Source organism: Onychostruthus taczanowskii, unplaced genomic scaffold, assembly GCF_017590055.1.
Source record: "Onychostruthus taczanowskii isolate IOZ18803 unplaced genomic scaffold, ASM1759005v1 scaffold95, whole genome shotgun sequence".
Taxonomy (NCBI): domain Eukaryota; kingdom Metazoa; phylum Chordata; class Aves; order Passeriformes; family Passeridae; genus Onychostruthus; species Onychostruthus taczanowskii.
The window spans coordinates 2064022-2090526 of NW_024507546.1; the positions used below are offsets into that span (position 1 = coordinate 2064022).

The following is a 26505-nucleotide window of genomic DNA, read 5'->3' on the forward strand; positions in this document are numbered from 1 at the left end:
ACAAGCATTTTGGCACACAACTGATGGGACTTTTACCAACAACATTCACTGTATGTTTATTTTTAATGCTGCCTGCAACTCTGCTCAAAGGAAAGCAAAGACACATTACAGGAGCACAGTATTTCACACATGTATTTCTGCAACTTAAACAGTTGGATAAATATTTTATCAGTTCTAGTTTTCATAACAAAAATAAACTCTGGTCACTGTTGTGAAGTCTGAACTTCGCTTGATCTTTCTTTTAGACCCAACAGTTCAGTTCTCAGTTCTCCAGGCTTAGGAGGTATTTCAGGTATGCTCTATTAAAAACAGAGAAAGACATCAGTGTTGTGACAGAGGAAAAACTACACTCCCAAAACAGTAAATTAGCTTACTCTGGAAGAGCATGACAGCTAAACTGTGATTTTTCTGCTGTCTTTTCTGAGCAGAATATAATTCCTACATGCAAAACACCTTAAGAAATATTACCTTTTTGTAACCTGACTTATTTTATAGTAGCAAAATACAATTTGGAAAAAAAACCCCAAGATGAAAGGAAGAATAGACAGTTTGTTTTAAACGAGCAAAGCTTATTTTTGCCATTAAAGAGCATTTGGTGAAGATGTTCTAGCACAGTTGAAGTTTCCACACATACTCTTGGTGATAGAAGAAAATGTTTCAATGCTTCTACTTCCCTGATTTAGAAAAAAGGCACTGAAACTGGAGATAAAATTTTTAAAAGGTAGCAGATAACATGACATTTCAAGAACTGCACCTCCTCAAAATTCATACTACTTAAGAGATATAGATAATTTGATCACTCTGAATAAATATGTCAATTTGCCAGTAATGAAGGCTGCAGTAGAGACTACTAAAACACATAAATTCTAATGTATTTATCAATGACTGAAGCATCATTGCTTAAAATTTGAGCTGACAGCTCAAGCATGGTAATTTTTTTAAACTTATTTCCCATTTGAAAGTAGCCCAGAGAATTAAAAAACCCAAGAAAAATACGTGAGCAGGAGGATGAGAGAAAGCTTTCAAGTCAGACCTCCAGGAGGCTAAACCAAACCATTACTATCCGTAGTGGAAGGTCTCGTTTAGAGTTTAGTTCTGTGACTGCAATTTTGACACCCTTGTCTGTCACAATTTCTAATGTTAACTTCTGGTCACCTTCATTTCCATTACTGGAGGAAATAAAGTCTATTTAAATCTAGTACAGCTCCTTCTTGCCACTTTTGCACACTCTCAAACCCAGCTTCCCACAGCAGAGACACCTTCTCGACACATGATACCGTGTTCACAGTGGAGGTGACTCCCCCGAGGAGTCACAGAATCACAGCACTGTTAGAGCTGGAAGATCATCCTCTGGAGATCGTCCAGTCCAAGCCCCTTGCAAGCAAGGTCACCCAGAGCAGATCACACACAAATGTGTTCAGGTGGGTTGGAATGTGTCCAGGGAGGGAGACTCCATGCTCTCCGTGGGCAGGCTGCTCCAGTGCTCTGCCACCCTCAATAGAAAGTTCTTCTTCATACTAAGGTGGAACTCCTTATGGTTTAGTTTATGGCCTTTGCTCCTCATCCTGATGCTAGTCACCACTGAAAACAGCCTGGCACCATCCTCTTGGCACCCACCTCTGAGGTATTTATAAGCATTAATAAGATCCCCTCTCAGTCGTCTCTCCAAAGAGACGCTGCAGACCCTGCACCATCTTCGTGACCCCTCACGGGACCCGCTCCAGCAGCTCATTGTCTTTCTTGTACTGAGGAGCTTAGAATCGGACACGGCTGGCCAATGCCTCTGCAGAGGCTGATCTCTGCCCGCCGCCAGGCCAGAGACGTTTCCGAGGCACAGCCTCTCCAGCAGACCCTCCATCCCGCACACACGCTACCAGCGACCGGGACCCTCCGAGCACTTACAAGGTCAGGCCTGTAGTACCTGTGCACGACCTCGGCACCCGCGAACATGGCCAGCATGCTGGCCGCCAGCGCCCGCAGGTAGGTGGGCCACGGCGCGCCGGCGGGCATGGCTGCCGGGGCGGGCCCTGGGCACGGACGGCGCCGGACATGCGTCATCCCCGCCGCCGCCGGGAGGGGGAGGGGGAAGGGAACAGGGAAGAGGGAAGAAGGTGCAGAGGCCCGCCCTCACCGGGGAGCATCGCGCCAGGCGGGGTGAGTCGCGACACGGCGCCCGCACCTCGGCCCGGCCGCCCCCTCACGCCCCCCGCCCGGGGCGGCCGCTGCCCCGCCCTGCGCCCCCATTGGCCCGCGCGGTCACGTGAGCGGGGCGCCCAGCGGGTCGGTGGGATCGCGGGGGCGGCGGCAGCGGCAGCGAGGGCCCGGCATGGAGGGCCCGGAGCTGGGCAGGTACCGGCGGGCGCCCGCAGCCGCGCTCGGGCCTCGCGGTGGGGATCGCCCGTTGTCCTTCTCCTCCTTCCCCGCATCCCACGGGAAGCCGGGGCCGCGCCGTGGCGGCCGCCTCCCTCCCCTTCCCCTGGGCACAAAGAGGGAGGGAAGGCGCTCCCGGGGCTCTGAGGCTCCCGGGCCCGCGGCTGGGAGAGCGCGGTGGCCCTGGGCAGCGTGGGGCGCCATCGTGTCTCTCTGCCCCAAGGGGGATTTGAAAATGATTTAATACCTGGTTTTGTTGCAGTGAACATTTATTTTTCTTTACCTTTTTCTTTTTTTTTTTTTTTCCTTTGTTTTTAGCATGAACGGAAAGGGGGGGGCGGGGAGAGGAAAAAATAATGAACTGAAGGGAGGGGAGAGGAACAAATCACTACCTTTTCATCGTGATACTGAAAGTACTTATTTAAATGTTCTGTAATATATATACATCAATACAAAAAAAATTCTGAACCCACGCAAGAAATCTGTCCTAAAATATATGCAAATCTGAAAATCAGTTTTGTTTGTTCATTGACTGCACAAGTATTTTATATAAAATGGAACTCTTCTTGGAGAGGGTTTAAAGTATTCCCTGTACACAGAAAATATCCTATAGCTTCATTAGGCAACTTCCCTGGGAATCTGACAGATGTATGTTCATATTTGTTCTCCTTGTTTCAGGATAGATATCTGGGTTAAAATTTGTGTCTTGATCACAAGACTGTGGGTTTCTTAAAAACCCAGTGTGTAGGAGGGAATGGTCGCTTCTTTTGAGAAATTTAAAATCAGAATTATTTAGGTTGGATAAGACCTCTAAGATCATCGAATCCAGCCATTCACCCAGCACTGCCAAGCCCACCACTAAACCCTGTCCATAAATCTACACATCTACAACATCTTTTAAATACCTCCAGGGTGGTGACTCTGGCAGTTCCCTGGGCAGCCTATTCCAATAGTTAACAAGCCTTTCCATTAAGAAATTTATCCTAATATCCAATCTAAACCTCCCCTGGCGCAACGTGAGGTCATTTCCCCTTGTCTTGTCACTTGTTGCTTGAGACTAACCCAGCTTCCACCTCTTTTCAGGTGGTTGTGGAGAGTGATAAGGTCACCCCTGAACTTCCTTTTCTTCAGGGTAAACACCCCCAGCTCCCTCAGCTGCTCCAGACCTTTCCCCAGATCTGTTGCCCTTCTCTGGACATGCTCCAGCACCTTTCTGTAGTGAAAGGCCCAAAACTGAACACAGGGCTCAAGATGTGGCCTCAGCAGTGCCAAGTCCAGGGGGAAAATCCCTGCCCTGGTCCTGCTGGCCACACTGTTGCTAATACAGGATGCCACTGGCCTTCTTGGACAAATATCTCTATATCTAAAAATTATTTGGTGTTTTTAATTATAGATCTGAGATGATAAAATTATTTCCTGAAAATCTGTTCACCAAGTCCTTGCTATGTATTTGTGAGGCAGTAGAAGCTATGGACAAGAAGGTTGCTGTGTAGGTAGAAGGGAGTGACAGAATAAAGTAGAAATGTGTGTGAGGGTTGTATATGACTAATAAATGTGTGGAAGGAGAGAACTGTCTATGGAAAAATGTCTTTATGCATAGGATTTCTGTATGTGTGAACACTGCCTTGTGGAATAAGTGCAATACTTATTTGGGTTGGCATCCAGTGTGTGATAGCAGGACAACATCTGCCACACAGCTTGTTAAAGCTGTTTAATAATCTGCATAGTAACAAATGCTGTGTGTATTCTTAATGCTTTATAGCCCTGAATGATTCATCCATTCTGTACCTTACCAGATCAAGCAACTGACACCACATAAAAAAGATCTAAAATTCAGGGAACTTGTGGAAGCTCAGAGAGCTTTAGCTCAACATGCATTATAAATTGTTGGTGTGTTTGATAGACAGTTTGCTTTGGAAATGTGTGCTACAGTGATTTTACAAAAAAAAAAAAAAAAGATGAAAGCTTTACTCTTCCCTTACAAATGCTGTGTTAATTCCACATGAGAGCAATCACAAGAGAACTGTGCTGTTAATGTTGGGGTTAACTCATACCAAGTAAGCAGCCAGAGTGCTTTGAAGTTGTGGATAATTTAGTGCCTTGTTAATATTGTTAATAGAGTCATCAGAGAATGTAAGTGCAGTACATGACAGCCTTGATAAAGTCTGATGTTTACATTCTGTTTGGTACATCAGTAAGTTTCTAAATTTTTGATAAATTATTTCTCTCTTTCTCCGTCTCTAAGATACTACGCATATCTCCAGCAAGCTCAGGCGTTTTACTCGTTTCCGTTCCATCAGATGATGACTGCAGTGCCCAACACGGAAATGATGGCTGAGCAGCCGACTCTAGAGGGCATTCCAGAGCCAAACATTGCTCAGGAGCCTCCAAAAGGTAGCTTGACTGGGCTGTGCCAGTGAGCTGAAGTGAGAGTGATTGATTGGGAAAAAATAATATTGCTCTTAAACTGCTTCCTTGGACCTATTGGATTTCCTTTTCTTGATGCTCACTGCAGAAGTATTGATTAATGGTATTCTTTAAGAAATGTGTTCTAACAGACAATTAAAAAGACAGGAAGTAAACTCATGTGAATGTATGCACATTATTCAGTCTCACATAATTATCTTGTTCCAAGAAAAGCAGATTTTTTTTTCAATAGGTAAATGCATTATTTTAGCTGAAGTCATGGGTTTTAACATTGTGTTAGAGAAGGTTTTTTTTAAGATTCTGGCTTCAAAATACCTATTTTTTTAACTTTCTGCAAGAAAAGTATGGTATAATTTATTTGAAATATTTTTGTTTGAATGGTTGCTTAGTTTTTGTAGTAATCACAGGTAGGGAATTGGTTACTAAGAATTGTTGCGTTTTGTGTGGCTTATTTAAAAAAATACTAACTGTTGGAAAGTGACACTGTTCTACAGCTCAACATTATTAATGAACATAGAGAGAGAGCAATCTTTGGGTGGTCATGTCATGGCCCGTGCCTGTGCTGCCTGAATCTCTAAACTTTTAAGAGCCAGAAGATGAGGAAGCTTCAGGTGTGTTGCTTAAATTAATGAATTTGGAAGGTAAATTTACCTCTTTGATTTCTCTCTCTGTGTCCCTACATTTAGCTGAGTCTATTTGAATATCCACAATGCAAGATGGGAAATTTACAAAAAGAATATTTGTTGTGTGTTTCAGAAGTTAAAAAAGGGGGAAGGAAAAGAAAAGCCAAAGAAACTGAGCCAAAGCAACCCAAAAAGCCTGCTGCTAAAAAAGAAAAACCAGCCAAGTCAAAAGGCAAACAAGAAAAGATCACAGATACTTTTAAAGTCAAAAGAAAAGTGGACCGTTTTAATGGTGTATCTGAAGCTGAACTTCTGACCAAGACTTTGCCTGATATTTTGACCTTTGATTTGGACATTGTGATAGTGAGTAATTCAGTTTCAAGATTAGGTAGAAAAGTCTTGTATTTACTTGTTATGATTTATATTCTTTCTGCTCACTCATCTGTATTGCTTATATGGCAAGATCTTGCAAGATAAAGTACATAAACTGTTTCCTGTGTGTAGAGCGGCTTTGCATTTTCTGTTAAAGCCACAGTAACTTAGTCCTAATTTTTGAGAAATCTAAGGCTCATGTTTAGCACAGATTCATGAGAACCCATAACTCAGTGCTTTATTTCCTGGAAGCTTTGCACCCTCTGAGCTGCTCTTTTGATCTTGCACATTTAAATGAGGCGCTGCTGCAAAATTGTCAGGTTTGAAAATAATGGTGGAAGGTGCCATTAATGCATTTTTATTTATTAACAGTAACTTAGAGAGAATTGAATAAGCATCCTTACTGTAACTTGAATAAATTCTTGACTAGCAAGCCATGTTGTCATTGTTAAAATGGACTGGTATCTTTGTAGATTGGCATAAATCCTGGCCTGATGGCAGCTTACAAGGGACATCATTACCCAGGACCTGGAAACCATTTTTGTACGTTTTTGTTTTTCTTTCTTCTTTTAGCATTTGCAGAACTTTGTTAGAACTTGTGGCAATGTAATTAAACTAGTTTGGTTTTTGTTTTTCTCCTGGGTTTTGGTTTGTTGGTTTTTGGGGATTTTATCTTCAGAGAGGGATTTTTATGTGCTAAATATGAGTTCAAGACAGCAGGTTCCGTTAGAGAGGCCCAGCAAAAGGAGAAGCAATGGCAAGATTGTCAAAGAAAGCTGACGTGTTGTATTTGCCGCATTCTTTCCCCCAACCCATATTGATCACTGCTTAAATGTCTCACAAAATCTAAAGCTCTGTGCTGAGCTTCTAGAATAAAAGACTGGTTTGCAGGATCATGATAAGGAATTCCTGTTCATGGGGCCTTTCTGCCCTCTTGGAGGAGGTAAAGTAATATTGGCTATTTTAAAACTTTCTGGATTGGGAAGTAGTCTTCCCAAATTAACTGATACTTTGTTAAAATAGATTATTCCTTTAGCATTCCAGTACTGCAGTAGTTGAGTGGAATTTTTTGGTTCTGTTTTCTTTTCCTTGGAAAAAAGGTAAATGCATATCTGTCTTCCAACATCACAGGGAAGTGTCTGTTCATGTCTGGTCTAAGTAATGAGCAGCTGAACCACATGGATGACCACACCTTGCCACATAAATATGGGATTGGATTTACAAACATGGTTGAAAGGACAACACCTGGAAGCAAAGACCTCTCCAGGTAAGACAATAAAAGGAAATATCAAGCTTGTTAATGAATTAATAGTTGTGATTATAATTTTGAGTATTTTGTCTTTTAGCAAAGAGTTTCGGGAAGGAGGGCGAATTCTGATGCAGAAGCTACAAAAGTATAAACCTCGTATAGCAGCTTTTAATGGAAAATGTGAGAACTTTTACATGAATTTTTTTCTGCCGGTAGCTTTTTTTTTCCACTTACCCTATATTTTCATTTTAGGTATTTACGAAATTTTTAGTAAAGAAGTTTTTGGAATTAAAGTTAAGAACTTGGAATTTGGGCTGCAGCCACACAAAGTGCCAGATACAGAAACTGTAAGTATTGAGACTGAGAAACAAAACTCAAACTGGGGCACTTCATTTTGGTTATTTAAAAACGAATGAAATCACAGGCTTTGCACACGCTTAGGATAACACCAGTTTGACCAGAGTACAAGAGGTGTGAAAGGTTTTTACTTAGATAGAGAAAGGGGACTAGTGCAGTTTTTGGACACATCTTTAATGCAGCTTCTTCAGACTTGCAGACTTCTTTTGAGAAATGGTATGTTATGGTTAGTAGGTTGGCGCATTCTCTGAGGACGGCGTAAAATACAAGTAACACATGCTTGCTTTTATGATAATTTTCATCTGATCCCCTGTGTCCAATTCCCTGGGTATTTGTATTACTGGATTTTGATACTGAGCATGACCATGCAGTGCCACAGTGGGGGAGAAAGTCCATCCTTGTGTTACTGCATGCAACCCTTCAGCATTGCTAGATCTGGGCATGCCCAAGCGCTTCCATCAGACTGGATCTCCTTAAGCTGATCTGCAGTTTGAAGTTAAATTGGATGCTTAAGATAAAACAAGCAATTTGATGAAGAGTGCATTAGTCATAGAACTCTAGTGCTGGAAGATATCTCAAGAGACCAGCTATGTATCATTAATAATTGGATTGTTTAATGTGTTCTTATAAACAAGTTAAAGCAAAGGCAATTACACTGCTTGCCAAAGTAGCTTATTCTAAAGCTCCATTATCTTGTCAGTTCAAAAGTTTGGTTTGTTTTTCTTCTTATTTCTATCCTCTACTACTAGTGCTGCAAGTTTCAGCTGCCTTTCTCTAAAGGTGGAAGTGCTGCCATTAGAGCCTGAAGAATCATTGGATAAATATTTGCTCCTTAGGTAGCTCTTAAGGACTTCTGCAGTAGATGTATTTGTAAGAAAAATAATCCCCTTTACTGGTACTTGTTCATAAAGACTGCATGGTAATAGAAGTATTGAATACAATTTTTCTTGAACTAACTTGATGTCTTTAGTTAGGGCTGTTGGCAGAGGTAGAAACACTGAAGCTGGCTCCAACCACACTAACAACAATTTCACAGCCTGGTGTACATCATGCAGCTGCACTTGTCCAATAAGCCAGGCTAATTAACCTGTGCTGCCTCCCTCACTGGTTTGGGATCTTTGCATGCTATCACATACACCTCTATGGCTCAGAGCTCTGCTTGTTCAGGGAGTTCTGGAGTGTGCTCTGCTCTCTTGTAACACACATGGCTACTGCTTCTCCTCCAGCACATAAGTAACTGGTGAAAATTGTGCTCACTTAGCAGCTGGTAATCAGCCCTATCTTCAGGGCAAGACAGATGGCTGACCAAGAAAAGTGGAAACTCATTTTAGCCCCTTCCATAACCACCTGTGGCATTAGTTGAAATTTGTACAAATAGTTAAAACAGTTAAGTTGTTCTGAATGCACTAAGTATTAACTCATAGCTTGGGGATCAGTAATGCTGTTTTTCTTGCTCTTTGTCTCAAGCTCTGCTATGTTATGCCATCATCCAGTGCAAGATGTGCTCAGTTTCCTCGGGCACAAGATAAAGTTCATTATTACATTAAGCTGAAAGACTTAAGGGATCAACTGAAAGGCATTGCACCCAACACGGAGGTCCAGGAGGTGCAGTACACATTTGACTTGCAACTTGCACAAGGTATTGTTGTTATTTTGTTAACACTTCATTAAAATGTAATGTAGTTTACAACACTAGCAGTTTCCCAAGCAGAAAGAAAGAAAGAATTTTTTAACGGGGAGATGTGATTCGCCAAACTGTGTGGTAGAGAATTACAGATTCCATTCTCTTTAGTACAGGATACATATTTTAAGGGGAGCAGGTAGAATCTTGTGGAATTTATGGCAATTTTTCAAATGTTTTCTGATAAAAGTGCTCTTTGATAATTTCTATTCTAAATATTAATGCTTGAGCTGTTCTGTTTGTGCAGAGGATGCTAAAAAGATGGCTGTCAAAGAAGAAAAGTATGACCCAGGCTATGAAGCAGCGTATGGAGGAGCTTACTGTGACCGTGCACCGTACGACACGGACCAGTGCGGCTTGTCTTCAAATGGAACTGGTAAAGTGCTTGGGGCATTCATTCTGCAGCCATTGCTGGGGAACAAAGAGCCCCTGGTGTCAACTGCCTTTAAAAATTGTGTGATTTTTGTTTGTTCAGCAGAAGGCAATCCACAGTACTGCGAAGGGTCGTCCTTCAGTGAGGTTCCTAACGGACAGTGGATGACACAGTCCTTTGCAGACCAGATTCCAGAGTTCAGTGCTGCCGTGACACAGGAAGAGGAGGGAAGCAGCATGTAGGAGCTGTTCCTTCTCAGCTATGCACACATGCTGCAGTTTTAATGCAGTGATCAAGATCGGTACCTCAGTTCTCCAACTGAAGCATCTGAATAGTATTTTATCTCACCTAGTTATTTTATTATAGTCCAAAGTAAGTGTGTGGTAGGCTGAAATCAATGAACTAGATAATTTTAAGGAACTGTCCAAACTTTTTAAAAAAAAGTTAGCCCTTTTTTGTATATGAGTTTTATATTTAATGTATACCATGTCTTGCAGTTTTAACAAATTGCTTTCTCATTTGTGAAGATTTCTTTGAGGTGTTAATTTTATTCCATAAATGGCAACATGGTAATGGTAGGAACAGCAGCAGTATACTTTTTACTGATGCCTCAGTACATGGATAACTCTTAATACTTTTATATCCAGGGGGGAAAATGGAAAATGTACCCTTACCGTGTGTGAAGCGGTGTTTTTAATCATGCACAGTTGAGGAAATGGTGCTTTTTAATCCTGCCTTTTACCATCTTAAAAACTGTAGAAAGTTGTGTTCTGCAGCTATAGGTGCTGTTTTCTGGGTGGGACAAGACAGCTCTGTCTCTTCAGTGAGTGTACCGTAATTGAGGATGAAGGGAGTGAAGACATCATCTCAAGTCACAGCACTGGGGAGGAAAACTTGTGTCACACAGGACAGGGCCTAAATATCCTAGCTGAGCTCTCTTAGGATAAGGTTTCTCTACCACTCCATCTCTTTCCCCCTTAAATTACAATGTAAGGAACTGGAATTGCTTTAAAAAAAAAAGCAAAAACAAAGAGCAGTGGTAGTTCTTGAATTCTGTGGTATTTAAACTCCATCATTTCCATGAAGTTAGTCCCTTCACCTGACTTTTAGCAGGAGATAACACCTTTGAATGAGACAGAGAATTGAAAGACTGCATTCTCTTAAAAGTCATATACAACTATGTTATTTACATCATGTACAATTAGCACAGGATGAAAGAGATTTGCAGTTTAGCAATTTTTAACATTAAGCTCTCTTCAATCTGTAGTACCTTAGAGGTTGTTCCCTTTATGCCACTTAAAATTTAAAAACACTGAGTTGAATACAGGGACAGCTGTTCCATGAATAAGAAATTGTCTGTAGAAACTCTCTTCTGAGGAACTTGCCTAAATGATACACATTTTTGTCCAATATGACTGAGAAAAATCATCCTGGTGCCTAACTAACTCTCATCTTCTTTCCCTCTTTTATCATGTAAGGAAAAGATGAAGTAAAAGCAATAAGCTGATCAAAACACTAAAGTTTTGATGATCTTACAACATTTGGTGCTTCACATACTTGAAAACAGACACAAACAGTATCTCCACACTCCATGCTGGTCAGAGATTCCTGTACCAATGTGATTTATCCTCTCCTCACAGCTAGTGACAGTTGTCAGTTGTGTGTAACTGGTTAGTGTATGCTCTAATCCTGCTGTAACACCTCTTACAGAGATCACACACTGTCAACATGTTGTGAGGCAGGCTTGATGTTTACAGTTTCTTCCCAAATTATGTGGCTTAATTCTGAGAATCTTCAATTAAGTGAGTGTGCATTATGATTCTGATTGTGTTTATTAGCTGCAGCATAAAACTGTTCCACATATTGTCAGAAAGGTATAGGACTTTTCTGTTATTTAAAGTGTACTGTATCATGTATTGCTGTTTACATGGATGTTTTCCTGCAGGTGCTCAAAGTATCTTGCATCAGGGATTTGTTACAATTTAGTTTTATTTTCAACAACATTAGAAGCATGAAATTAGCACTGCTAAGTATGTAGCACAGTAGGATGTAACTCCTGAAAGGCTATCCTGTTTGATTGGAAGGGAAAGGTCTCTTCCTTAATGGAATCACCCACTTGGTTATCTGGGTATGAAATACAGTTGAGTGTGCAATGACCATTCCACTAAATACTGCAATTCTGTGTCCTCCCTCAAAACTGGTGCTCTTTTTGTTACAGTGATACAGAAGTTCTTAATCTGTCTTAAATCTATCAATGTTTCACAATAAAATCAGGAATTGTACTGCAGTGTATTGGAATGTATTTTGCATCTTGCTAAGTGCATTACAGGATGGGTTGTAGTCAGAGATGCCACAAAACAGTCACCACACAACAGAACACTGTAATATGTGCCCAGGTTTTCAATTCAGGCTGTTTATGTGGGCTACATAACTAAACACTTCTTGTGCATAACACTGCAGCTATCTCCTGTGTAGTTTTTTTCCTACCAGAAGACATTGGAATCTTACTTAGAAAGACCTTAAAGCACTCTGTCTGACACTGAATTTCACCTCTCTAAGTGTTTAATGAAAGTACTTCATTGTCAAATAAACTTGTTTCCTCACCTTACATGACAGTCAAGACAATCTGAACTATGTATTGGTCACTCCGGCCTCCCTCACTGCCATAAGCACACAAAACTGATGGTCAATTATTCATATTTTTAACAAATACTTCGTTTTCTAAAATCAGTCACTCATACAACATGTTGCGTCTCAAACTATTAAATGCATCCCATACACTACGTTATGCAGTGTGTCAGTATCAGCTGTCAGGACGAGTTAATTTGAACTTCCCTGAGGGGTCAGGAATAAACCAGTTTTCCCAGAGATCAGTGTGGACACTGGGGTAGTCCCAAGGTTTGTATCTCCCATTCCAGTGAAGTAATTTAGCTTCTTGAAGAAATTGCTCTGAGTAACGGGCATCAGGACTCCAACCTGCATGGGTAGATTAAAAAAAATAATTGAAATGCAGTTTTTGATAATGGAAGACACTGTAGAGTGAGTTAAATTCAGGTGACTTTTTTTCAGAAATCTGATTAGTATGCTTTCATGTTAATTTACAACTAGTTGTATGATACAGCAGCTTTTTTTCAGCTTGATGCCTCTTATGCTGCATCAGCAAAAAACCTCAACACATTTCCTCTCTCAACACTTTTAACATCTTGGCATAGCTGGGATTAAAAACAAAGTAAAATCTATTCATTTTACCATACCAGCTAAGCCATTATGTTTTTCCTAGGATAATTCACCACTCCCTGGTGAAAGGTAACTACTTCCTACAAAATGCTGACAACAAACTGCCAGGCCTCCCCTTGTCTTCCACTGCACCTGACTTTTTTCAGTCTCTCACTATATTCAGATATTTCGTATATTCTTTCCATGTAAGTGGCACATGAGGTAAAGGCACATAAGGTCTTGCACTGCAATCTCACAAACTCATCTTAGTTCCAACTTGCAAACAGTGAGAAATTAAACTTACCAAGATGCCTTATGTGCCACATAGGATTAATAGAGGAATATTTTCCATGAAATACAATCAGCATTGGGGAGGTTGCCACACCACCCCCAAGGGTACTGCTATAGAGGTTTTCCCTGCAAAAGGAAAAATAAAAGAATATGTTAAAAACCTCAAGGAATCTTTAGTACAAAAGGCAGAAGATTAAAAATAAGTATCTGGCAAGGAGGAAATACTCATTTTTTTTTTAAGCTAGCCTCAGGAAGGGAAGATCATTCAGTGGCTTCATTCCAGGCTAAGATGGTCACCCAAAATGAGAACCACATGTTCTCAATGTCCCTCAGGATTAAGTGTGGTTTGTGATTGAACACAAGAGTAAAATTCCAAGTGGCCATTTCCTGGTACAGAATTGGTCAGATTTAAACAGATGGAAATGCTGGAACATGAGTTACTTCACTTGACAAGATCTCAAAAGAAAGACTGCTCTGAGTTAAAAAAAACCTGTAAGAGCTTTTAAATGGAAATAAAACTGTAAAACAAGTATTAAAAGTAAAGCACAAAGCTAGATTTCTACACATACTCTACATTTCTTTGCATCCACTTTTCCAACTGCTTTGTAATCCGCTGATGTTTCCATTCAGTCATGTTACCAACAATTACTCCAGGATTAAAGGAGCAGGTACTGGGGCTGATGCCAAGATCTCTAATGGCTTGCTTTCTGTAGTCCAGGAATCCCATGTATGTGTTCTGAGAAAAAAAAAAAAAAAGTACGTTCATCCTTTATGAATCTCTGTGAAGATACATGTAAATGCACCTCACTCTCACTGAGAAGGAGGCTAATTATGCTCTCCCAAAGATAAGCTCCTAGATGGTGGTTACCTGTCGTGAGTTCTGTATGACAAGGCTGTAAGGCAGGATACTTTCAGATATTAAATTACTTTTTCCACAACATTGTACCATGGAAGTTTGATAAGGTTTTAACCTTGCTATGTTTGTCTTTTGGTACCCACGCTAAATCATGCAGCATCACAATTGTACCAGTAGAAAAAGTCCTTAATTACCTGTTCTATTACAAAGCTATCTATATATATAAAATTTTCACTTTGGGGAAAACACATAAAATCACCTTATATTTATGGGCAAACACATTCAATATTAGAATTCCAGAATGGCACCTTACCTGCATCCCTACACTTCTAACCATTTCATGTGTAGAAGGCAGATCGCAATCATCTGAAAAAGCTGCTGCATGTCCAGGAGCTAACTTAGTATTGTAGAGTTCCTGGATGTCACCTGATTACAGAAAGGTCACAAGCATGAGACAACACCTACTGCACTGCTGCAGAGCTGATAGGATAACGTCAGCTCTCATATCTTACACACACACCAGTTTTAAGGATAGCCCCTATTGAATTTCATAATATGGGACCATTTTCAAATTTGCATTTGGATGCCTAAGGTTTTTCTTTAGATATAGTCATTGGTATTACATACATTCATATTATGATTGTCCAAAATCAGCTACAGCAGAAGCTGATAGGACTGTTAAAAAAGCCTGGTTACAAACTTCTGCATACATAGAGCTTGTCTATGGAGAGGGAGGGCACAGGCAATTTTTCTGAGCTCTTCAAGTCCCACAAAAGTTCCATTTCAGTGTCTTGTACAGGTGAGGTTTTTCCTGTTGTTATGGCGTATTTATCTCCTAGGAAGATACCTGGATTCCCAGAAATGGCTGATTGAAATGTGCCTGTCACTTGACATCCCTGCTGGCTTCACAGCCCACCCAGCTCCTTCTTGGTGGAGGGAAACATTGTAATGCCTGGCACCTCACTCATCACCTGACTGTCAGGTACCCAAGATGTGCCAGAGCAGTTTCAGGGCAGGTGGGAAGCAGAGCACTGCCACAGCAATTGAGTGAGTCTGCATCCCAACCCCTTACAGCTTCCAGTTTTACTTTTGCTTTTATCTCTTTTACTTTTTGTACTGCGGGTCTTCTGCCAGGTCGAACAGCTGAATCAGCTGTGTCTGCAGCTGCACAACTGCAGGTTACACACGTAAGAGGAGCTGCCTGGGGACAGGAAAGGCCACTTGGTCAGCAGCAGTCCACCATGAGGTGTGATGTGAAACGGCACCTTTTATCCTGCAGCTCCACAATTATCATCAGCTGACACCCCCAGGGAAAGAGAGAGCCCAGTGCTGGTGAGCACAGGTGCAGGGAGGGGTGAAGGGGGAGTGGCAGGCTCAGCTTGAACTGCTCGCGAAATTGGAGTCGAAATGAAGGCCTGGAACCTTACAGAGTTAAATATTGCTGCTGCCCATTGATGACAGAGCAACAAAACCAAAAAAGCAGAGACTGTCACTGGAAACACCCGTGTTGGAGGAAGTCTATGCCAAATTAAAATGAGACAGAACAGGTTAGTTGTCTTTTACAAAGCAGCAAATAGTGACTCCTTTAAGTGCAGGTGGTCTGAAATCTGCCTCTAGAGAGACAAAATTATAAAAAGGTGCAGAAAAGCAGTGGAGAATTATACTTTTGTCATGTGCAAATTCACTGGTCTTAATGTTCTTACAGCAAAAACTAATAAAGGCTCAAAAGTTTATTGTAGTTACACTCACTCTTTCCAAAGGAAATTTTGTTAGCTGCCCACCAGGCTTAAAACACAACACTCTGGTGAAAAGTGCTTTAAAGTAACAAGAAAATATGATAAAACAAATATGAAGACAACAGCTCTACAGAGAAACAAAAAAACCCAACAAATTGGAAACAGAACAGCAAAAGCTCACAAGAAATGAATCTTTAAAAAAATAATTGGCCGTCAAAAGAGATCACGTGGATGATAAGAAAAAAATAAAATGTTTTTTCAGGATTTGAATGCCTTGTAAGTGCTCCCACTTGACTAGAAACTCTGAAATCTTCATGATTCTGCAAATTGCTTTACATTCTGAGCTGAAGATGCTCAAAACCATATTTTGAGTGTTTGGAGCTTCCATCCACATTTTTTAGTAAATTCCTGCTCTCAAGAACAGCAATTCTGGATAAGGAATTGGTAGCATTTGTGGGAATTTAAATACCAGAAGGAAATGCATGTCACACAACTTAATAAACATTGCAGCATCTGAGTGAAATCCATTGTATCTTTTAGCAATTGACCAGAATCAATTAAAATGAAATCCACATAAAATTTTGATGACAATTATTCAAAATATAAGCAGGTAAGTTCTTCCTCAAACTTGCATTTAAACAAACAAATTATTTGTAGTTTCCCTAAGTTCAACACTCCTAGCAGCTGCCTCAGTTTCGATCTCATATTTCCAAATGGCTGTAAAAGCTGCAATAACTTGGATTTTAATTCTGTTAGAAACTGCTTTTTAACAGCTTACCTTGAACAATGACATCATCATCCAAATATATTACTTTCTCATGCTTCTGGATAAGCAAAGGGAGATAAAATCGAACGAAGTTCAGCTATTAAAGAGAAAGAAAAGGTAAAGACTAAATAGTAAAGCTGTTTAACACAGCAGTCTCAGGCTTCTGTCTCTATTAAGTCAGTTGGAATTTCTCCCTTTATTGAGCACTAATCAGTGACCATTTGCTTCCTTCCCCATAGTTTTCCTGCCCTATCTCAAGCCCAGTATTATTACTATTATTGCTGTTATTACTCATCCACTATGGCCCTAACCACGTAGCCCAAATCTGTTGCTTCCTCACAGAATCCTTTAGGCTGCAAGGGGCCTTTTGAGATCCTCTTGTTCAACCCCCCAGCTGCAGCAGAGCCCACTTGAACAGGCTGACAGGGACCATGCCCAGCTGGGTTCTGAATATGGCCACAGATGGAGACCCAGCAGTCTCTCTGGGCAACCTGAGACTTTTAAACTCATGCTTTAAAAAGGCTTTTCTTCAGCTCAGAGGGAATTTCTTGTTATTTGTGCCCATTGTCTCTTGTTACTCCTCTCAAGTATTTACACACATTGATAAGAACCTCCTGGGTCTTGTCTTCTCCAGACTGAAACAGCCTCAACTCTTTCAGCCTCTCATATAAAAGATGCTTCAGCCTCTTAATCATCTTTGTAGCCCACGTTAGACTTGCCCCAGTAAGACCATATCTTTCTTATACTGGTGGGCTCAGAAGTGGACACGGCACTTTCAGATGCAGCCCCACCAGCGCAGAGCAGAGTGGAAGGAGCACCTTTTTGGACCTGCTGCCAATGCTCTTCCTAGTGCATTTTTACAGCACACATCACACCAAACATTTCAAAATGTAATAATATCACCAATCCACTCTAAAGGAATGATTTGACTGGTGACACAGACATGGGATAACTGCTACTACAGCAATGAAGAACAGAGCAGAGGGAAAGGGGACTGAGAATGTAAGAACAACCATAAGAATTCAGATCATTTTACCCAGCCCCTGCTTTCACAGTGGTCCTAACCAGATGCTCAGTGAAAAATAAAAATAGAGCAAGCACGCAGAACAGTTGCTCCATGTATTTCTCCTAGCTTTCAGCTATTTTCAGCTCAAGGGATTTTCTGATCTAGATGTGATCTAAATATGAACTTCGATCCTAAATGAACCCCTGTACCTTTTTACATCCACAAGACCTTTCAGCAAGGAAATCTAGAGATGCAGTACTCATTCCATGAAAAGTGTGCAACATCTATTGTTTATGCTGTCATTCTGATTAATTTCATCTCACGGTCATTAGCTCTCGCATTGGAAGAGACATATACGCACGCCTCCTCCATGAAATGGAACAGATCTAGGACATTTTAAAGCCCACAATAAGTATTAAAAACCTCAATCATTTGTTATGTGGCATTCATTGACTCACAGGTTGAAGTAGCTCAGGACGTGATGCATCTTGTCTGATTTTTCCTTTTAGTACCATAGGATTGAATTCCACAACCTTAAATTTTATTTCTTTCAGTTTAGAATTTTCAATCCATTTTCTGTGATGGAAAAAAAAGAAGAGATAAAAGAAATATCAAGTGTGTGAATTTCATACTTCCTGCAGGAATTTCACAGACACTTAGGAGAATACTAAGAGACCTTAAAAGCTCACTTGATCTATTCTATCCCAAGACAGAATCAATTATGTCTACAGCTACTGCACATAGACCTTTGTTAAACTTACTCTTAAAATACAAAAAATTCCCACAAAACCTCAATAAAACAAACACCCCACACACTCCTCAAACCAGAGACTCCATCTGTAGCCCAAACAACTATTATTTCCAATAAACTATATTCTTCTAAGTTTTCTTGCTATAATTAAAGATTATAATTTCTCACCCTATCTACAGTGTGTTTAAAGCTGAGGTTAGTCTTCTCCCTTTCCTAGCTTTATGTTCTTCCGGATGACTTCTACATCACCTCCTAATTATGTTTTCTTTAGACTAAACTAATCTTATTTTCATGTTTTTGTCAGATTTTTTAACACCACTGTTTATTTTCTCTCCTGACACAAATTGTGGGTACAAAGGCTACAGAAGTGAAGTAGCCAGAGGTGAGAACTGCTAAGAAATGTTTTAGTTTGCATTCACAACTTGGTCCTCTTCAAGACAATGTTTGCAAACTTGAATGCTGAAACAATAAACTGAAACTTCATGAAATTACATTCATTGAAATGTCAGGATATAAGTTCCTTTCATGAAATGAAGAATTCTCATTTCATGAAGGAAATTAAATAGCAAATCAAGGAATGAAGTGAAATGAAAGGAAGAGACATGAAATATAATGAAAAAAAAAAAAAGAGAAAACTATGTAATGAAGTGAAACAAGTGAAAGGGAATAGAATGAAATGAAGTACATTGAAATGAGATGAAACCTCAATAAATTATATTCATTGAAATCTAGAGATTTCATTTCCTTTCAAGAAATGAGGAATTTTCATTTCAGGAAGCGAAATAAAATGAGAAAAGAAGGATTAAAGCAAAAAGGATAGAAAGGAAAGGAAAATATAATGCAGTGAAACTGAGAAGAAGAAAATTCTGAAATTAAGTGAAAACAATTAAATTGAATGGAATGAAGTGCTGTGAAATGAACTGAAATTTAATGAGATGAATATTCATTGAAATCCTGAGATTTCATTTCATGATAGAAAATGAAATGAGAAATTAAGGAATGAAGTGAAATGGAAAGAAAGGGAAGTCATCACAATATTTTTTGGTTCTCTTTTTATAACTTTAATACATCATCAACTGAAATTAGCTTCAAACAGCAAGTTTTTTCGACTCTGAAACTGAAGACCCAGCACCAGAAGAGGCAATTGCAGTTCCACCAAGTGGGATTGTGACAAGTAGGCTGTGTATCCTTACCTCACTACAGATTCTTCTGCAGCCTAGCTACAAAAACCTAAGAACAGGCATGGCATGGCCTGGATATTTCACACCTCTTTGCACGACTCAGTGCCTTGTGGAGGACAAAGCGGTCCTTTTTCCATCACATACAGAACCCTGGGGGTTGCTCCCAATACCACTACATTTTCCTGAAAAGTCCTCTGAAGTCCAAAAGTGGCTATGCCTGTGCTGGGCGGAACAACAATGTGCCTCTAACTACAGGCCAAAACAAAGCAAGGCTGGTGTGTACCGAATGTGTGGGATGGTTGTCTTCAGCCCAATGATGTAGAACAAAACATTGGCCTCTGTGTTGCTGTAGATGCTGCTGATCGCTGCCACAGCTGCGCCCATCCTGCCCGCAGCAGCGCAGATCACCACTGGGATTTCTTCCTCCATTTCCTCAGGGCTCTCTAAATCCACTATCAGAAACAAATCCATTTTACATCAGATCTGGGTCACAAAAATGAGTAAGCACTACCACAAGCAGTGGAATCATTTTATCACCACTCCATTTTTCCTTACCACATCCTATACACATCCCTATCTTGCAAGGCACACAGCTTGAACTGTTGCTAATCCAGAACCACTTGCAGGTTGACCGGACTGTTGGATGCAACCAAATAGAATAAATAAGAGCATTCTCAGAATCTTCTACTCAGCAGGGGCACAATTTAGCCTGTCCTTCATGTAGCTGCTCATTCATATGAAATCTGGACTGGTTTGAATACCTTTGAGACTTCTACTTCTCAGTTATATTCAGTACAAATTGAACAACAGGTTCCAAAATTATCAAAGGAAGGCGGTAAGTCAAAGAGACTGTGCAATTGCATGAGCTCCTCTTCTCTGGCAAGCTGGCTTGAAAGGAAGAGCACAAAAATTTATACCACCAGGAAATTGCTAATGATATAAGGGAAAAAAGCCTAAACTACACTGAATCAGGTCACATTCCTGCTAAAGATTTATATCCCTGATTAGCACCAATTAACTTACAGAACTTAAACAGATATAACTGTACTGGTTAAAACATAACAATTAGAGTCATAAAAACCCCAACAAAAATATATTGAAAATAAATTATTTATATCAAGATAGAGTTTATTTATCTTTACTGGCAGCAGCGAGTAAGCTATTTATATAGATACTATATAAACAGCTTACTACATTTAATACTAGTCCAACCTTAATGAACTAGCAGTTTTCTGTCACTATAAAAATTTCAGCTGAAACTTCTGCTGTAAATATGAAGATCTGATGGTCTATCTGAAATGAATAATGAAGCCAAGAACATTCCCAAGGAAGCAGGTCGTGATCAAAGTTTATTACCACTTGACAGCTCCAATCTGTTCAGCTATGTAAGGATCCATCTACATCAGTGACATCTGGATAAAAACTTAATCAGAATTACAACTCTTAGTCATCACTACCAATCTCCCATAATTTTATTCAAGTAATTCAGGAGCAAAATGCTTTTCATCACAGACCATATGCAACAGTGTGAGTAGCTCATCTACTGCAGGACATTCAGTAAGGTGAAAAGTGCTGTTCAAGTTAAGACATGAGGAATACAAAACAGGAACGTAAATGAAACTGAAGTGAGAGTCACTTACCTGTTTCATTGCTTAACGCCAAGGGCACTTGGTGAACTTTGTTATACAGAATAGCGCACACGGTTAAGACAAGAAGTAACAGCAAGATCTGGTTAACTGAAACAAGAGGGAGAATGTGTTAACAATCAATATAACTGCTAATTCCCAAGTATCTGACTAAGAAAAAAAATCCAATTTGCAACCAGTACAGGTGATAGAAGAATTTGATAACCTGTTGTGTTTTTCTCATGTTATTTGATCAAGCTAAAAACTTTCCATTAGAAAACATAACAATAATTCTCTCTTATTAAAGTAATCCCCAACTATCTGATTTTCATGGTTAATTTGCTCACTAAATCATACAAGTCCCAATATATATATATAAATATATTTGGGTTATCCGTACTAGGAAATTCACATGTTTCTGAATTTAACCAGGAACTCAGAATATTTTTTTTGCTGGCTAGTCTGTTGTCTGTTTACATTCACTTAATGAGTCAATTATTTTTATGTAGCCCTTGCATTCTGTTATGCTTCCCTGATAAAACTTCAGACACAGGAGAATTTTTAGATCTATTTCAATGTTCAGATCCTGAAGGCGTACTTGAGCAAAACCCTAAAAATTCTAGAAAAACAAACCCACCATGCTAGTGAAACCAGGGATGTTTAAAAATATTTGAAAATACTTATTTTGGCAGGGTAATTTGAATGAGTAAAATCAAAGCAAGGCAAAGACCTGACTGTATATTCTGATTTATAGTTCCAAGAAGACTGTCTTGCACAAATTTAAGTCATTCAACACAAACCAAGCATGTTCAGGTGTTGTGACAGTTCATCAAGCACAACAGGGAAGGAATACATTGCCCTCATCAACATGGGTGTTCTTTGTTTCAGACTACTTTGTTACTTTTTAAAATGTATTTAAGGTGTTCAAAAGAGCAAAAGGAACAGAATTTTTGATCTATTTTAATCAAAACGGCCAACTGGCCACAACTGGGCACGAGACTAGATTGAAATTGGTAAACCAAACCGTCCCTAATTCAAACCAGTTGAGGAAAAAGCCCACTGACTTCTGAGAAATTTTGGGCACATAAATAAATGCGGAAGTCCATTTTCAGTCACTGACCATTACAGCTAATGAGAACCCCAAAATTCTTGGGGCCACACCTCAATATTGAGTATGAACAGCATTAATGTGCAGAGCTCTGGAAAATTCAGCTTCAGTGCCCTGGGCACAATTCACATGAAAGCAGCAGCTACTTGCAGTATTGGTGGGAAATTTCACAATCTCCACTCTCATGAAGTAAAGCAGTGAGTAATTTTAAATGAATGTGAATTATGGTGGTACTTATCTGACAGTTAACAGGAAAAGACTTATCGGCATACTTAAAGTTAAGAATAATTTAGCAATACCAGAACTATAAATTTGCATGCAACTCTGAAAACAGTTGCATGAGAAATCAGATTTGACATTTCTGTCCTCTTTTAAAAAATACATCTTTTAAATGTTTTAATCTCTCTTACCTTTCTTTAAAAGAGCCATGTGTCCTGTTGGATGAGAACTGTGATCTATGGTAAACTAAAATAAAAAATAATTAAAAGAAAAAAATAATAAAAGAGAGAAATATCATTATTACCACAAGTGAATTCCAGTTAGTTATATAAAGGTCTAGGTTTTGGATTATCAAATTTTACTGCTGAACTGATAAAAGTAAAACTGCAATTAATCTCTGTAAATACCTTTTGGTTTTTGAACAAATACTAATTTTATGTGTTTGAAATATTTTCATTAATAATTTAAGCAACGAATAAGTTGTGAAAAACATTTTCATAAATCCCATCTGATCATCCATGTCAGTAGGCGATTTCTAGTACATTTTAAGATACTGTGCAAAGTAGTATTAAAACATCCACTAATGCAATTTATAAATATATTTATCTCTGATTTCACCTCCAACATAGTAACTATAGCAAATAATAATGTCTTGCTGGAGTATGCATTCCCAAACATATGAGAGCCTTATACCAGGGCAGTGTCTTCTAGACCCTTAAAAAATTCAGAGCAATAGTGCAAATATTTTCTTACAGCTGTATTCTTCCAGTGGGTGTCGTGGGCTTGTATTTATGCATATTTTTTGTGATGCTGAAGAAAAGGAGGTAGCCTTCCCTAAAACTGTGCTTCTAGCCCAGGCCTAAGAAGACAGAACATAATCCCTAAAGTATAGGATTATGAGAAATACAACATTCGTTTGAATTCTGGATCCAAAACTACTGTTTATAAAAGAAAACACAAAGCACATAACCAAAACAACAACAACCAACAGTAAAAAACAGCACCAGAAGTTGGATGGGAGAGAAAAATCCAACTGTGTGATCTAACCTTTCTACTATGTAGGGATAGAACAGAAAACAATTTTTCCTGCTTCAACACCTACAGGTATGGACACATTACAGCACAGATTAAGATAGAAGATGGTTCTTTGCACACACAAAAGTGAAGTTTATTCCAGCTCCTTGACAAATCAGACAGAACAGCAAGAACTCCTGAAATCTGAGTCACAAAACTGACCACCTCCCATTGGTTAGTGCTCAAGTTCAGGCAGAATCCTAAATTAGTCTCTACTTTGACCAACAAGTTAAATGACAATAACAACAAAAATATATGAAATCTAAGATGTGGCATAGTTTACAAACCCCTTATATTCAAATGTATTTAAGTCTCAGGTAATGGCTAAATTGCAGTGAGAAAGGAGTACTCTGGAAGTTCTTCCACATCTGCACTACATATCTACATTCCAGGAGACCATTCTCTTCATGTGGCATTAATATACACAGAGGAAATCAAGCTTATCTGTTGGAAAAAATACACAGCTGAGACAGCCTTTCCCTCACGCATTACGCAAAAGCATTACTTTCTTTTACACTTAAAAACTTAACTCATTTAGGTAAGCAGAAAGACAACAGAACACTTTTGGACTAATTTTCTAACCCCACTTTAGCTGATGACAATCTTCCCCTGATTTCCATAGAGCTGCCTACTATCTTTGAATTAGCATTCATAACAATAGCCACAAACAATCCTGATGATCACTGCAAGATGAAAGCTGCACAGCCACAGCTTCATGTTATCTCCAGAAATTATTAAATCCACATAAACTGAACCATGTTTTAAATGTTAAAATCAAAAGACAGACTCTCACACAAGTCTGAGTTCTACAACTACAGCATTCCTAAGCCTCTGAAACACCAGTTGATTACCTACTGATTTTTAAGAAAAGAGAGGTATATTTGTGCCCCTGCAAATATTTACTCATTTACTGTAGACATTATTTCCTGGAACCTGGCAGTCCCTAACTCAGCTGCCAAATCCTGTAACAAAACGAGAGGCTGCAGAAAGGAAAGCTCAAAAACAGTGACATTACTGCTCAGATATTTCCCGCTTAATTAGTCTTTTTACCTCTTCAAAGCAGCACAGTGTTCGGGACTCCTCTCTCCTGAAGCGCTGTAGTTATTTACTTGGATCCTAGATAGCCCACATCTGTAAGCACTCTTGCCAAAGCGCCCTCGACCACCATCCTCCTTTGAAGTCACCCACACAAGGGCCTTACAGGGCACAGTAACAGTTTTATGATTCAATTCCTTTTTTGAACTCTTCAAAATTTACTTTGGAGCTGTGCTGGTTTTCTTTCCTTTCTCTGCTGCTGAGGAATAGTGCAGAGTCCAGACGCTGTGCTGGAGGAATGTGAGCACATAAACCACTTCCAGATGTGCAGAGTGATGATACAGCCCCAGATTTGGCAAACTGGCCTCAGAGCTTCAGCTAGCAGATTGCAAACAAATCCCACAAGACAAAAAGTCTTAAAGGGGTGGGGGAAAGAGAAGGAAACAAACCCTTCCAGAAGTTACTTCCAAAATCTAGCTGCAAGTTATGCTTTTAGTCATTATTTATGGTAAATGTGAACAGGTAACTAGTGTGCCAGAGCCAGACTACCACATGCCAAAGTCTAACAGAAATCCAAAGTTTTTCCAGTGTCTGTTGGCAGAGTTCTTGAGAGTCAAAAGCTAAGGGAAACTTGCAAAAGTCAACTCTGAACATGCATTTTGACTTGAATAATCTCATTTCCTAATCTTTGAGCATTTAATCCACAGGTTTGGTTTAGATTCAAAAGGATCTTGGATCAAGGTAACCAGCACATGGTGATACCCTGCCTACTAAGCTCTCCTGGAATGCTTTTGCAGTTTTCTTTCTACAGCACTTCTTTTATTTGAATTCTGTCCCTCCCTTCTAGGAATGAGCTTTCTAAATGATAAACCACTGGTTTTTAACAAGACTTTCTTGAGTACTGAAAGGAATAACAATAAACGTCTTCAACTCTAAACTATTTTTTGTATTTTTATTCTGAGGCAGTGCCAAATTTATGAGTAATAGTCAATAAAGGTCTTAAAAATCTTAACTGTTTTAAATGGCGATTGCTCCATTTGCAGGAGCCAAAAATGTGGGATTTCAACTATGTGCCTCAAACATGCCCAAACTGTATTATCTGTGTCTGATTTTGTACAGGAATCTCTCCTCTGCTTGAAGAAAAATTAAATGAAGAGTTATACACACAGTTATGTGCTTTGTGCAGATGGCCACAACTATTAGTATTTTGTTGTGCTACGATATTTAAGTTGTATTAAACTCATGTTCACCATAATCCACCCATGTTTTTTTCACCTTCCCTTCCATTTCTATGTGAATTTAAACAGATCTGAGCAGCACGCAGTCACATGAGCCTGCAGAACTGGACTGGCTCCTTCACCTGGCAGAACCCTCGGGATTACTGGCAATGCAGTAAAACCTTCACAGCATCAGGTTGGAAAAGCACTCTGAAACCATCAAGTCCAACCTATAACCAAGCACCACCTTGTCAACTAGACCACAGTGCCACATGTGCCAAGTCACCTTCACAGAATCAGGTTGGAAAAGCACTCTGAAACCTATAACTAAGCACCACCTTGTCAATTAGACCACGGTGCCACATGTGCCAAGTGCCACATCCAGTCCTTCCTTAAACACCTCCACCACATGCCGGGGCAGCCCATTCCAATGTCTAATCACTCTTTCTATGAAGAAATTCCTCCTAATGTCCAACCTCAATTATACATGTCAGCATCATGATTTACCGTGTGGAACTCAACCATGAGAAGAGACTTTTAGCACCAGATACACCTTTTTTGGATTACCCTCAGCATCACACGTTTATATTCTCACAAAACACTCCCCTCACACAGGAAAGAGCAGCTTCTCTCCTGCAGAACCAGACCTTCGAATTCACTCAGATCACCCGCGGCCAGCCGCAGAACCGAAACCTCGGTTGCTAATCTCAACCTTCAATGTTTAAACAGGAACTCATTTCTTTCTCGCCGCACACCTCGCAAGCAGCAGCATTGCCTCGCCTACCGCTAGCCAGTTAAAAAAAAAAAAATTAAAAAAGAGAACATGCTACACGTTTCTGAGGGCTCGGCGGCAGAGGGGGTGCCCCAAGCAGAGGAGCCCACGCCGCGCCCGCTCGGGCGGCGTGCGCTGCAGGCATGGAGCCCCTCCACAGGGATCCCGGCGGAGCACGGCCGGGCCCGGGGGCGCCGCAG

The 26505-nt window shown here is 39.9% G+C and overlaps 3 protein-coding genes across 13 annotated transcripts; 1 reads left to right on the forward strand and 2 right to left on the reverse strand.

Annotated features, from left to right (window-relative positions):
- Window positions 1-40: 40 nt before the first annotated feature.
- Window positions 41-2058, reverse strand: CUNH12orf73 (chromosome unknown C12orf73 homolog). The gene is made up of 2 exons (XM_041426843.1): window positions 1903-2058; window positions 41-299 (listed from the first exon to the last, which is right to left on the reverse strand). The coding sequence occupies exons 1-2, from the start codon at window positions 2056-2058 to the stop codon at window positions 204-206; spliced, it is 252 nt and encodes an 83-aa protein (XP_041282777.1). The 3' UTR covers window positions 41-203.
- TDG (thymine DNA glycosylase) lies at window positions 2009-12217 on the forward strand. 10 transcript variants are annotated; one of them, XM_041426835.1, is made up of 10 exons: window positions 2009-2154; window positions 4616-4764; window positions 5554-5783; window positions 6266-6335; window positions 6924-7059; window positions 7139-7221; window positions 7294-7388; window positions 8866-9037; window positions 9327-9455; window positions 9555-12205. In XM_041426835.1, exons 1-10 carry the CDS (start codon window positions 2009-2011, stop codon window positions 9692-9694), a joined length of 1350 nt encoding a protein of 449 aa, XP_041282769.1. In that variant the 3' UTR covers window positions 9695-12205. The 10 variants fall into 10 exon arrangements, with proteins under 10 accessions (XP_041282769.1, XP_041282770.1, XP_041282768.1 ...); XM_041426836.1 differs by having other exon boundaries at window positions 9558-12205; XM_041426832.1 differs by having other exon boundaries at window positions 2050-2349; window positions 4671-4764; window positions 9555-12215.
- On the reverse strand, window positions 10466-25094 carry GLT8D2 (glycosyltransferase 8 domain containing 2). 2 transcript variants are annotated; one of them, XM_041426841.1, is made up of 10 exons: window positions 24332-25094; window positions 22399-22453; window positions 20896-20991; window positions 19539-19707; window positions 17782-17899; window positions 16330-16414; window positions 14129-14241; window positions 13529-13695; window positions 12973-13085; window positions 10466-12428 (listed from the first exon to the last, which is right to left on the reverse strand). In XM_041426841.1, the coding sequence occupies exons 2-10, from the start codon at window positions 22415-22417 to the stop codon at window positions 12256-12258; spliced, it is 1053 nt and encodes a 350-aa protein (XP_041282775.1). In that variant the 5' UTR covers window positions 22418-22453; window positions 24332-25094; the 3' UTR covers window positions 10466-12255. The 2 variants fall into 2 exon arrangements, with proteins under 2 accessions (XP_041282775.1, XP_041282776.1); XM_041426842.1 differs by lacking the exons at window positions 20896-20991; window positions 22399-22453; window positions 24332-25094 and adding an exon at window positions 19811-20139.
- Window positions 25095-26505: the final 1411 nt, after the last annotated feature.